This window comes from Capsella rubella, unplaced genomic scaffold, assembly GCF_000375325.1.
Source record: "Capsella rubella cultivar Monte Gargano unplaced genomic scaffold, Caprub1_0 scaffold_1, whole genome shotgun sequence".
NCBI lineage: Eukaryota > Viridiplantae > Streptophyta > Magnoliopsida > Brassicales > Brassicaceae > Capsella > Capsella rubella.
Window position 1 is genome coordinate 3,817,919 of NW_006238923.1, and position 13,950 is coordinate 3,831,868.

At 36.9% G+C, this 13,950-nt stretch overlaps 3 protein-coding genes and 1 pseudogene across 3 annotated transcripts; 2 read left to right on the forward strand and 2 right to left on the reverse strand.

Annotated features, from left to right (window-relative positions):
• Positions 1–254: 254 nt before the first annotated feature.
• On the forward strand, positions 255–1,411 carry LOC17897198. Its single transcript, XM_006305463.2, has one exon. It carries the CDS (start codon positions 405–407, stop codon positions 1,221–1,223), a length of 819 nt encoding a protein of 272 aa, XP_006305525.1. The 5' UTR covers positions 255–404; the 3' UTR covers positions 1,224–1,411.
• Positions 1,412–4,277: 2,866 nt separating this feature from the next.
• On the forward strand, positions 4,278–8,839 carry LOC17896798 (protein STRUBBELIG). The gene is made up of 16 exons (XM_006306770.2): positions 4,278–4,712; positions 5,079–5,208; positions 5,307–5,378; positions 5,555–5,620; positions 5,712–5,783; positions 5,872–5,943; positions 6,024–6,095; positions 6,179–6,244; positions 6,345–6,410; positions 6,485–6,975; positions 7,074–7,432; positions 7,519–7,790; positions 7,864–8,002; positions 8,104–8,219; positions 8,330–8,486; positions 8,611–8,839. Exons 1-16 carry the CDS (start codon positions 4,622–4,624, stop codon positions 8,671–8,673), a joined length of 2,304 nt encoding a protein of 767 aa, XP_006306832.1. The 5' UTR covers positions 4,278–4,621; the 3' UTR covers positions 8,674–8,839.
• Positions 8,840–8,977: 138 nt separating this feature from the next.
• On the reverse strand, positions 8,978–10,525 carry LOC17897973 (annotated as a pseudogene).
• Positions 10,526–10,961: 436 nt separating this feature from the next.
• LOC111832664 lies at positions 10,962–13,281 on the reverse strand. Its single transcript, XM_023790301.1, has 5 exons — positions 13,221–13,281; positions 12,387–12,969; positions 11,732–12,289; positions 11,393–11,635; positions 10,962–11,280 (listed from the first exon to the last, which is right to left on the reverse strand). The coding sequence occupies exons 2-5, from the start codon at positions 12,936–12,938 to the stop codon at positions 11,206–11,208; spliced, it is 1,428 nt and encodes a 475-aa protein (XP_023646069.1). The 5' UTR covers positions 12,939–12,969; positions 13,221–13,281; the 3' UTR covers positions 10,962–11,205.
• Between the last annotated feature and the right edge of the window lie 669 nt (positions 13,282–13,950).

The following is a 13,950-nucleotide window of genomic DNA, read 5'->3' on the forward strand; positions in this document are numbered from 1 at the left end:
TTCTCTTAATTTTCTTCAAGCAGTTGTGTAATCAAACGACTTGACGCGTTGGTACAACAAATTAATTATGTCACAAAACCTCATTATTTTTTTAATCCTTTACTTTTATGTGCTAAAGATTAATTTATAATAAATCTGCAGTTTTCAGGTTATAACTATTCATTTGTGCGTAAAACATTATTGGTCTCACTGTTCTGAATAAAATAAATATTATAATTTTTTTGGGTGAAAGTTAGTTTGTCAAAATAGTCTCTAAATTAATCCAAAATATAAATGCCAATAAATACCCAAAGATCACTCTCTAGCTTCATCTGCTCTGCTGCCATCACATAACACATAGCACCAAGAAAGAGTTACTAGGCTCATCATTATCATCTTCCACTTAAACGGCAACGTTCTCTGTTATGGGTTGCTGCCTCAGCTCAGCCACCGCCGACCAGAAAGATGAGACCGTCTCCGGCAAGAACACAGCACCACCTCCATCCGTTGTCGATGAAGAGACGGTAGTCAAAGAAGTCTTGTCCGAAACCACATTGTTCAGTTTCTCTGACGACAATTCGACGGTGGAGAAGAAGACGTCGACAAAGATTCAAGAAGACGAGGAGAAGAAACCCGGAATCGTCGACGACGCAGCTCAAGAACCGGTTATTATGACCGAGCACGGTTCGGTTGAACCGGAGAAAGGATCAGAGGTGTGTAGTAGTAGTTTGAGCGAGAGTTTGCTTTCGATCGTGAATAAGTACGAGGAGGAAGAAGTGAAGCAGATGAAACCTCAGGGAGTAGTTAGACAGAGATCTCCGGCGAAATCTCGGAACCGGGTCAGGGTTAGTTATCCGACCCGGAGAACTGATATGTCTCCCCTTAGGAGAAACACCGAAGAAGAAGAAGAAGCTGGCCCGGTGAGGCTGGTTCCTTCTGGTGGTACGGGTAAGAGAGATCCGACTGAAAGATCCGAGAGAAGGTCCAGGTCGCCGGCGATGAGCAGGTCCGTCGCGATGGGTCCAACACGGAGTCAACAAAGTACGGACAGTGGGGGAGCAACGAGGAAAACAAGCCAGTCTCCGGGTCGGGTAAGACCCGGTTTGAATAAGAACGGGTCGGAGGAAGAGAGTAGTCATCATCATCATCACAAGTGGCCCGGTTCAGTTGGGAGTTACAGTTCTGCCCCAGACGACACGTTCGAGAACCCTCTTGTTTCGTTAGAGTGTTTCATCTTTCTATAGTATTTTCCCGGGAGAATCTATAATATTTTTTACTTGAATCGGAATTTACAATTTTCGAAAATTATCTTATCTACTCAGTTTTTTTTCTCCACATGCTTCGCCAGTGCAAGTAGGATCTGTTTGGTTGTGTCTTGTAAAATGTTTTTCTGTTTTTATTTGATTATAAAAAAAGGAGAAATTAATATAAATTAGGATATGAAGTGTGAGTAGGGCGGCAAAAGATTTTGCTTCTAGCTATGTATGACATCAATTATGTATGTTTTGTTTCTGACAGTCAAATTATCAGACGCAAGCAAAGTAGTCACGTAACTTTGACTCCTGAAGAAAAGTTACCATACACTAAATTCAATTAAACCATGATCGTCTCAACCGACGAATTTCAAATCATGTATCGAGTTTTCATCATTTATACACTCTAATTTTGCAATATCATGGAACAATGTACCTTATATGTTTGTGTAATATAATGTCGACAAAAAAGGAAACAAAGGACTCTAACAGGCTAAACCTATAATTAGTAGTAGTAGTAGTTTTGTTCTCTCATTTATATTGGGTCTAAGAATAATTGTTAGTTTTTGCATGAACCGTTTAATAGCTATGTTCTGTATTAGTATTTCGTGTATAAAAATAGCTATCACAACATTACTGTACTTAAATATCAAATTACAGAATACAAACTCTTCATCTTAGTTTATCTTCCAATAGTGTGTAAAACAAAATTAGGATCCTTCCTTTTACCAGGTAAGAAAGTAAATTTCCTTTCTTTTATAAAGTACAAAAATTCAATTTTCGTGGTTTGTCTAGTAAATCATTCAAATGTTTTTTGTTTTTTGTTTCCACAGCATTTTTGTTTTGTTTTTTAAGATGTATTTTTTAAAAAAAACTTTTGTAGGCTCATCTTTTGGAGAGAGCATTGTAAAGAAAGATTTTGCTTTTATTAACGCTTTTTTGCTTGTCTTTTTGCACCCCACTTCACGTTAACTAGTTTTTTTTTTTTTTTTTTTTTTTTTTTTTTTGTGCACCCACGTTAACTAGTTCATTGGATGAATTTGTTGAATAATTTCCGGCGATAAAAAAATAAAATAAAAGTAAAAGTTTCTTTACCGTTAATTCTCTAGAAAGTTACTGCATCACACACTTGTGCATATTGAGAAATAGTGAAAATACAATAAAACCACACCAACTCTGATCAAATATAATAACTAATCAAGAAGTGGATGGAAGTATTAAGTTTAATGTATTCACGTGTCCTAAATTATTCGATACAGATACGGTAGAAGCACTCGGATCATCCAAATTATTTTTGGTGTTTTCACAATTTCATGCAACTTTAGCTTTTCTTCGAAGACTGGAAAGATTTATAACGGATAAATAAAATGGTAGGGCAGAAAATGCTGGGGACGATGTATAACCAAAAACAAAAATTTGAAACCAAAAATATATGCAAGTGTGTACGTAGCTAATAGATAAACCATAGTTTATTTTTCTTTCAAATAAATATTGTTCCTTGGATCCTCTGGTCTAACAGGTGACCATAAAAAAAGTATCGTTGCATTTTTTTAATACTATATGTTTCGCCTTTTTTGGGTAATGAGAGACCCATGCTAAAAAATTATATAAAGCCTAACTTTACATTTACAGTATCTATATTTTGTCTAAGCACTTTTTTTAAAGAAAGAGACCAATAGTTTTGAATTCACTCTCTAATACTTTTCTCAATCTCGTAACTAAAAGTTTAGTAAGTATATAAGTGAGCTACAAAGCCTACAAAACTACAATCATTATTCATACTAACATAATGTTTGAATTGATTCTTTTGATTAGTGGTTTATAACCTTCAATAATCCAAATAATCGATTTGGGTTAACTGATCTTTGAAAGTACAAGAATGAAAGTGAATCTAAAATTTTGTTGTTTGATATGGTCTTCCGTTCGAGTTCGGTTATATATATAAAAGAGGTTATCCTCAGTCTTATAGTAGCCGTTGCAAATCAATCTCATTGCGTAAAAAGGCTACGAGATGAACCTTTAACCATTATATCATTAACCAACTTAGGCCCATATGTTTTTTCCTAGCCCATTAGAATGGTTGTGTTTTGTTTGCTAGGCCCTAGCATCGTTAACATTAGTCTAGTAGGTGTTGTGTTACGCGTAAATTACAGTCGACCAAGTTTTGTAGACAATAAAAAAAAATTGAGTATTAGGAAGTTAACGATTCTTTCTTGATCCATACAATTTAGTGTTGTTGTTATTTAAATTTGGGTCTTCATGTGAATATCAAAATTACACTCATCATGTAAACTGGATCATGATGGCATGCCATTATATTATTACTATTGAATTGTTCACAAATCCTCCATCCACATCAAACCAACAATTTATTTTACAAATCTAAAATATGCATTACAGAGAAATTGATAAATAGTGATTGTTAGTTGTAACTGTAAACACAAAACTATTATTCTTAATTGTTAATATAAAAAAAAACAAAAAAGTGTAATCATAAATTTTACTACCTTCTTAATTTTTCATATATTTCAGTTTAAGTCATTGGTAAAACACTATTAACTAAACATATCTATACTAAACTTCAGCTTTAACCTTAAACATTGTAACTTTCTAAGTAGTTTAACTGTAGCATAAGAAGAAGCACTCAAAACTGTAAGAAAAAAAGAGAGCAAAAAAATGAGCGTGTGATGAAAATGATGGTATTTTGACCTTGTAGGGTCTCACTCTCTCCTTCTTCCATTAAAGAAGTCGCAGAGCTTTTCTTCAATTCAACTGTTTTCTTGGCCCATCTCACTGAAATTAAGTGATAAAATCTGAGGTTACATTATTTGGATTTAATAGGTGAAGTAATCGAATATAGAATTTTATCTGCATCAAAATGACATGTTCACTTCTCTTATACCTGATGGCATTAGAAAATACCAAAATAAAATACATGAGAGGAAACTATAGTTAGATGAAATGCAGCATAGCGACAATAAAAAAAAAAAAAAAGAAACATAAAAGAGGGAGAGAGACAAGTCTTGGCAAGTTTTCTCTGTTTCACACTTTGAGACGAAACCTTGGAAGGCTTAAACTGAGAAAAACAAAGCCGTTGGCTTTTGTAAGCCGCTCGTTCTTCGAGACAAAACACACTACACTACACCACACTACTCTCTCTCTCACTCCTTCATCTCTTTCCTCTTTCTTTCTCTTGCTCTCTCTCTCTCTCCTTAAAATCCGACGAAATAATGATTCACTTTAGCTTTTAATCAGGAATATCCCTGTTTTCACCCTTCTTCTTCCTGAGGGTTTTCATCACATTCTTTGTTTTTCCAAAAGTTTCCTTGGAAACAAAACAGTTTAATCCAAGTACAAGGGTGTTCCCAGCTTCAGTAGAGGCTAAAGCTATGAGCTTTACAAGATGGCAAGTGTTCTTTGTTCTCTCTGTTTTGGCCTTGACAATGCCGTTCTCAGCTGGAGTCACTAATCTACGAGATGGTAATAATCTCTCTCTGCAAAGTCTTCACTTTGGGTTTTGCTTTGTCTCCTTGTTTTGGTTTTGTGAACACTCTAGATTTTGACTTCTGTCAAGTGAAAATGACTTATATCAGTTTTAGGGTAAACAATAGAGTTGTCTAGGCAGAATCTACCATTCTGAGGCTAATCTCAAAAACCCTAAAGTTTTGTTTTTTTGATACATAAGCTCTTGTTAGGGTTTTAGTTCAAGACCAGGAAATTAGTTCTTGCTGTTCTTCATTAATTGGTTATAGAAACATTCCTTAATATTCCTTTATCTCTAGAAAAATTGTGTAAATATTAATTTATTATATTGTGATGGGTTTGATTGTTGTTTAACCTCTGCAGTTTCGGCGATTAATAACTTGTACATCACTTTGGGCGCACCATCTCTACATCGGTGGCTTGCATTTGGAGGAGACCCTTGTGGAGAAAAGTGGGAAGGTGTTGTTTGTGACTCCTCAAACATCACAGAAATGTATACTTCCTCTTCTGTTCTTGCAATCCTTTGTTATGGTTTGCTTCTAGAGTCAACAATTCAGGTTCTGACCAGGTGACTATTGTTGTTGGCTGCAGAAGGATACCCGGCATGAAGGTTGGTGGAGGCTTAAGTGATACTTTGGCTGATTTTTCATCTATCCAAGTGATGTAAGCAAAGCTTCTTGTCTTGTTCTGTTTCATCTCCATGTTTCTTCAGAGGCTTCTTGCTATATAAAGAATATACAAGATTTTACCATTGGCTATAGTTTGATCTGTAGTAGGTGTTTAAGGTTTGCTTATTTGCTTTATAATACTCTTTCTCTATTCCTTGTTTTAATGGACAGGGACTTCAGTAGCAATCATATCTCAGGGACAATTCCGCAGGCTTTGCCTTCTTCCATCCGAAACCTGTGCGTTTGAGACTTGACTTTGTTTATGGCAATACTTATGTTTGAACAGTTTAAAAGACACTCCATTTTTGGTTTCATTTTCTTGTTTCAGATCTCTCTCGGGCAACCGCTTCACTGGAAATATTCCCTTTACATTGTCATTTCTATCCGATTTGTCTGAGCTGTAAGTCTTTGTTGAATAAGATAGATACTGCTTCTCACATTCTGCGATCTCTCCTTTGGTTAAAGCAGACTCTTTCTTTTTCCTCCAGGTTACTTGGAAACAATCTTCTATCAGGAGATATACCAGATTACTTTCAGCAGTTATCAAAACTGACAAAACTGTATGTTTGCTCCTCTCTATATCTCATTTTCTTTCCACCCTTTGTGGTCTTTCACTTACGCGTTTAGTTTCTAAATGCAGGGACTTATCGTCTAACATACTGACCGGGCATCTACCTTCCTCCATGGGAGACTTAGCATCTCTTAAGATTTTGTAAGTGCACATATTTTGGAATATGAAACCGTTGGAAAAGTTTTGTTATTATTGCATTTATATCTAATGTGGTTGGACTGCAGGCATTTGCAGGACAACAAGCTCACTGGAAAACTTGATGTTATAGAGGATCTTTTCTTGACTGATTTGTAATCTTTTATTTGCCCTTGCATACTCTTTGTTCTTGACTCTCCAACCGTAAAGCCATCATCGGTAACTCAGTAAGGTTTTCTCATATCTTTGTTTCAGGAATGTAGAAAACAACTTATTCTCAGGACCTATACCGGCAAATCTATTGAAAATTCCAAATTTCAAGTAAGTATTAATAAGAAAGACTGTTTTTCCCCCTTTTCTTTAGCCATTCAAGTTTCATCTTCATTTAACCGCAGAAAAGATGGAACTCCGTTCAATACTTCGATTATAACTCCACCTCCTCCGCCTGTGGTTGTTCCTCCTCCCGCTACTCACCATGCTCCCCCTGTTGCTCGTGTCCCTCCTGTTTCTGGTGTTCCCCCTGCTCCTTTTGCCCCATTTGCTCCACTGCAACCACAACAACCACCACCATCACCACCTTTGGTTTGGTCACCGCCTTCTGATAATGGAGGAGGAGGAGATACCTGGAACTCCGGCTCGGGGCAACCTACCTTGCAAATATCACCTCCTTCAGGTTCGGGATCAGGAAAGTTCTGGTCCACGCAAAGAATCATTCTAGTGGTTTCTTCTGTCGCCATAATTGTTCTTGTATCGGGTTTGTGTGTTACACTATGGAGATGTTGCAGAAGTAAACTATCTAACCGATATTACCGTGAACCTCGTAAAGATTTACAACGACCATACTTCAATAAACCTCCATCTCAACCAACCCCCATTATGGGAAAAGGTAGACTGATTCTTTTCTTTCCAAGAACAAAAGGAACTTGTGATTTGGCTCATTAGCTATCCACAAAAATGCTACGAGTGTTTTCTTTTGTTTTACAGTTTCTCGGGAGCCCATGGTTAAGCCTTATGATGGATATGGAACTGGAGACAGGAAATATGGGTATCCAATGCCACCACGGCCTGAAGAGAGCCGGAGAGCAATACCTCCTACTTCATACTATAATAAGGATGTTAATACACCACAAAAACCGCTACAACAACCACCTAGGCAGTTCCAGTCCAGCGATGCTGCTTCAAAGAGAGCGGCTCATTTTCCCCCGGGCTTGAATACTTCATCTTCTGCTACCGTTTTCACCATTGCTTCACTTCAGCAGTACACAAATAATTTTTCAGAAGAGAACATAATCGGGGAAGGGTCGATTGGTAATGTTTACAGAGCTGAGCTTCGTCACGGAAAGGTGTTACACTTTCCTCTTATTTATCATTTGGTCTTACAATGTTGCTGTGCATTCTTATTTACTTCTTGACATCTTGTGATCTGTAGTTTCTTGCGGTGAAGAAGCTGAGCAATACCATCAATAGAACGCAGAGTGATGGTGAATTTCTCAATTTAGTCTCCAATGTGTTGAAGCTTAAACGTGGTCCTATATTGGAGCTTCTTGGTTACTGTAACGAGTTTGGTCAAAGGCTACTTGTGTATGAGTACTGTCCTAACGGATCAATTCAAGATGCACTACATTTGGATCGCAAGTTGCACAAGAAGCTCACTTGGAATGTGCGTATAAATGTTGCCTTAGGAGCTTCAAAGGCATTGCAGTAAGTAAAAGAACCTCAAGATGTTATGCCAATCTATATTTGGAACATCTAGGATCTTAGAGTTTGGTTTCAGGTTTCTTCACGAGGTATGTCAACCGCCGGTTGTACACCAGAATTTCAAGTCTTCCAAGGTTCTCCTTGATGGAAAGCTCTCAGTACGTGTTGCAGACAGTGGTTTGGCTTATATGTTACCACCACGGCCAACGAGTCAGGTATTTTTTCAAAATGTTTTTTTGAAGGTTTTGAATTCTGACATGAGAGTGACGAGGGAGTAGTGTAAGAGCAAAAATAATGTTTGCTTATAAAATTGTAGATGGCGGGTTATGCTGCTCCTGAGGTCGAGTATGGAAGCTACACTTGTCAGAGCGATGTATATAGCCTCGGGGTTGTGATGTTAGAACTGCTTACAGGACGCAGACCATTTGACAGGTTTTACATTCTAGAGAGACAACTGATGGAACCCATACAAGATTCTAAATACAGAAGAGAACTTGTTTCACTTATACTAACTGAAGACAATAATACCCTGGTTTATGCAGGACAAGGCCTAGGGGACATCAGACACTAGCTCAGTGGGCAATTCCTCGACTTCATGATATCGATGCGTTAACTAGAATGGTTGATCCGTCGCTACACGGAGCATATCCAATGAAATCCTTGTCACGTTTTGCAGACATCATATCACGTTCATTGCAGGTAAAGTTCACCTCATTTATCACCAAACTAAATGAGAAAGCAATGTCATGCCGACAGTTTTTGCCACCAGATAAATTAACCAAACACACTTGACATCTTTGCCTGATGATCTTTTTGTCTATAGATGGAACCAGGATTCAGGCCGCCGATATCAGAAATTGTCCAAGATCTTCAACATATGATCTAAGATATACATTCTAAGCCTACGACCAATATTTTGTTATCAGATTCTTGTTCTTAGGGCTTCAACATCATCCTTAATCTCAGAGCCTATTTCTTTTGTAATATAATCACACTTGTGTTTGTTGGGTGTATGGAAATCAAATATGTGGTGGGTCATCATGCATGTTACATTAGATTATCCCAACCCATCACTGGCTAAGCATTATACATATTTAAACTGAAAATTCAGGTACATTCAACTGCTACTCCAAATTAAAAAATCTTAAAACTGAAATTAATCAGATCAAACAGAAGTATGGAATGATGCTTTAGATCTCTTCTTTCGGTTTCTTCAGGAGTAAGCTCTCAAAAACTGTGTTCAAGGCATTGGATGTCACCAATGAGGCTCTCAACAGTCGGATAGCCTGTAATAGGGTCATAAACAACGGAGTTAACAAACGCACGGATACATTGAAAGAACATTTATACATACATACAGACTGATACATACAACATACCTCTGCTGTGCTAATTGTAATAACTCGCTCCTCCATATCATCAAAGTCCAAGTTCCACTTCTTCAGTGAGCAAATGGCTGATAATAAATCCATAGGTGTGATAGTAAGATCATCAGAGACCATAAACATTGTGCCTCTCTTCACAAACCCACTATACCCTCCAACTTCAGCAATGTCACCACACTTTGGATCCCTCGGTTTAACCAATATATAATCTTTTAAAACAGAATTCGTATCACGGTCTGCATAACAAACATCAAGCAGAGGTTGCTGGCAACTATAATACCAAGGAAGCATACACTTGTTGTTCAATGCATTTCTCACTTCAATAGAGCTCAAGCTCTTAAAGCTTTCGCACAAGTTATCGATGCATCCTAGGACGAGATTGCTTCCAGCTAATTTCCAAGCAGAATTCAGAGGGAGAACCAGGAAAGTTAAAAGAAGATCAACAAAGTCTTTTTCACTTTCGATATAGAGAACCTTCTTGTCCAGTTTTCTGGTGAAAACACTGACCGACATTACATTGTTTGATTGAATTAAACCGCCAGATTTTTCTTGCACGGCTAGACTTGACATGTTAAGCACCTTTGAAATGACACATGATCTATCTTTCTTTAAGAACACATCAGTCAAGGGAGTATCTGAAGAGAATAAGCACTTCAGTAGAGCTAGTACCTGGAATTTGCATAAATAAGAGGGAAATCAAGGTTCATGTAATGGCATGTAATGAAAAAAAGTCAATTATAAAATGGTACCTTTTCGTGATCAACTTCTACATGCATTCCATGCAGCTGATCAGCGCCAGAATAGCCCGACACTTTGAGAGTCTTCAGGGTATGACTTATAGAAGTAAATCCCACTTTCAAATTGTCAGTAATGGTGAATAAGGGCTTGTGGCTCACAAATATTTCCTCATCTGGTTTAAACTCCTTCGTCATCAGTGCTCCACAAAAACCACATCTTGAGGAACGAAAGTTAGAATAATACAGGTAATGATTCGGGCACGTGTAGTCCTTGAGAATCTCAATATCATCTATGTTAAGATTAAGCCCTCTGCGTTGATTATCCATCAGGCTTCTCGGGTACAAAAGCAGATCTTTGCAAGCTTCCGTCATGAAATTAGCGGTGCCCATATCAACAACACTTTTGTAGAGATTGTTGAAACAGCCTATCAGATACTTGATTCTTCTGATATTTCTCAATCAATCTCACAACTGTACCCATAGGAAGTGTAAGAAAACTGAAGAGTACATCGACAAATTCCTTACCAGCCTCGGCCAAGACAACCTTGTTTTTCTTCTTGTCGACCAGAAGTCTCAGACTAAACACTGGTTTCTCTGAACTTTCAGCTCCAGCCATGGAAGATCCACCAAGTAAAAAGCGAGATGACAAAAAAAGAATATTTAGTGTCTCAAGTTTAGAATCTTTTGGGAAAAAACGTTTCAGGTCTGAAATATACTGAGACAGAAGAGAACCAGAAGTATATATAACCCCTTTGAACCTTCTGCATGACTCTTTATCGCTTGAGATTACCTGGAAACCAAGTAAATTACATTCAATTCGTTAAAAGTTATTTACTGCACATACGTTACGGACTTGTATCAACGGAGGATTTGAGTTCCCAAAGGTTACAGTCTTCGAGAAACATTTTTGACTTTTGCTACTGAGAATGAATAAAGGAGTATGAATTGATGAATCAAGACATCAAAACCTTTTGACGTTCCCAAATATGGCTCCTTAAAGTTAAAGCACTCGGTAATCTCAGATAAGTAAATATAGGGTAGTAGATTCGTTTTATAACTGTTTTGATCTTTCCCCATGACTATGCACCGCTTGATATTACTACCCTCACAGATCAAAATACGATGAAACTTTCAGTTTTGAAAAGCCATAATCTTCCAAAAGTGTTGTAATATCGAATATAACTCGTCAAGAAGAAGAGAGAAAAATCAATGGTTTCAAGAAACAAAAAGCCTGCCTTCAAGATCAACCTGCCCGACAAAGCCATTGATGCCTTAAACTCTTTCCACTTTAGGCTTCTAAAAAAGTAAGTTCCCGAGAGCGGTGGTCAAAGCAGTGGATGTCACCAACGAAGCTTTTAGTAAACTAATAGCCTGCATTACAGTCAAACTCAACAAAATTAACTGAGAAACAAAAAGAGAAAGTTATTGAAAGTTGATGAGTTTTGGTGAACAATCGGAAGAAAAGAAAAGTAAAAAATCATACCTCTGCTTCAGTGATGTTAATTACTTGTTTCTCTATATCATCCAAGTTCGTGTCCAACTTCTTCAGTAAGGAAAGAGTTGACCATGAGTTTGCATCTGGGATGGTAAGATCATCAAAGATCACATATGGTTCCCCACTCTTAACAAACCCACTACTAACCGGTACCGTGGGACATTCAACAAGAAAACTAACAGGTCCCGGGGGTTCATCAACAAATTCATCTGGTATAATTACTCTGTAATACTGCTTTAGTGTAAGATTCAATATAATTAATTTGAGTTCAAAACAACATATATCAGTACTATTTAGAATAGGAGTATTAAGTAATATATAACATACCTTAAAATCATAGAATTCCACGGAGCTCTTCGGTATGCAAATAGTTTGACCATCTGAGTCAATGTACGTTGCCCCTCTCTTCTCAATCCCACTGCTACTATGAGGTATCAGTTTAAAACTATCATCATCGTTTCGGTAACATGCACCAAGCAACGACTTGTACAACCTATATTCCCTAGGAAGGATACATGTGTAACTAGATGCATTTCCTCCGCTAGAGCTCAAAGTCTTCATGCTTTTACAAAAGTTACCAACGCATCCTAGCTCGAAATTGCCTCCAGTTACTTCCCATACAGACTCCAAAGGGATAGCCAAGAAGCTGAAAACAAGATCCACAAAGTCTTTTCCGCTTTCAGCATAAAGAATCTTCATGTCCTGCTTCCTAATGAATGCAGTGAGTGACACAACTCCATCTGGTCCAGCTTCACCTTCATCTTTCACGCGTAGAGTTGGCATGTCATGCAAACTTGTCGGCACACCACAAGAGATATGCTTCTTCAAGAAGACATCAGTGAAAGGGGTTTCCGAAGAGAACAAGCAATGGAGAAGAGATATAACCTGGAATCAAATTTTCATTTATAGTGGAGAGCAAATAATTAAGGACAAAAGTAGTAACGATGGCATATGTAATAGTGATTCCACAAATGTAGTTTACCTCTTCGTGATTAACATCTACAGACATGGTCTTCAACATAGATAGATCATTATAACCGAGTCTTAGAAGTGTACCCCCCGCGTGAATCATAGATGCATGTTTCACTTCGTCCATATTATCGGTAATGATGAAAGCCTTCTTCGGGGTGACAAAGAATTCATCACAACCACCTTCAGGTACTTTGCACTCATCATCCGTCCTCAAATTACTCCTATGATCATCATCATCTATGTTAATCTTAAGCTGTCTGCATAGCTTCTCTTTCACGTGCCTCGGATACAAAAGCAAATCCTTACAAGCTTCCGTCATGAAATCATCTTTGTCCATATCAACAACACTTTTGTATAGATGACTGAAACAGCCTATCGGAGCAGGATTCTCCTTATATTTCTCAAGCAGTCTCACAATAGTACCCATCGGAAGTGCCAGAAAACCAAATAGCACATCAACAAAATCTTTACCGACTTCAGCCAAGACAACCTTGTTCTTTTCCGTGTCGACCAGAAGTGTCAGCTTAAAAATTGGCTTCTCTGAACTCTCAGTTCCAGCCATTGATCAAAATCACACCGGAAACGTTCCCAATCTGTAGATCCAGCGAAAAAGAATTAGTAACTACGCATTGGCTACAACGTTAAGTTTCATTACACCAATACACGAAAGTTATATGATTGAATGACTATACCGAAATCCTAAAAGATGAGTGGTTTCGCAAAGTGTAACTTTAATATGAAGATTGAAGGGAACAACTAACAAGCCAAAAAAAAAAAAAAAAAAAAAAAAAAAAAAAAAACAACAACTAACAAGCCAAAGGCACCGAAGAGGTCAGAAACGCACGTAAGAATATGTGAAAGAATCTTCAGAGTAAAATATGATAGAAGAGTCGTGATCAGTGAGTGTCCTTGACGAATCCCTAATTAAGTGGTTGATATATCTCGTAAACAGAAACTTGTTAATACCATATTTTACATGTTAACAAAAGTAAAAGATATATATACATATATATATGCAAATACGATCACCACCACTCTGTATAATAGATAGTTACTGTCTTTCTTGCTCATATTGCTGTTTCATATATGGAATATACTAAACTTTAAAATCTTACTTATGGAAAATTGATTCGATAATTAATGAGGGATCTACACATTTAATTAAAAGATAGATCTTTAGAAAAATAAATAAATAATGAAGACAGGTTGTCAGGTTGATCTTTAAACTGATATGAAATGAAATATGTATGACAATGTTTCTTTCTCGTTTTCAATACTATTCTTGAAATGTATGAATTGAAATCAAATATACAGTGTCTGATTAAAATATGGAATATCAAATAAAACAGTAAGAAAAATTAAATTAATACTATTTTCATTTATCAAATAAAACATGTTATTGCAAGTATTTAAGATTAAAATTTTCTACGTGGTTTATACGTAAAGTTTTATCGAGCTTTGTTTTTATCTTTTTTAAAAATAGAATGTAAAATTGATTTAAAAAAAAAAAAATCTGTTTTAATTACTGCTGAATAAAAAGTTGTACTTTAGAACTTTTGATATTAGTGCTCAAT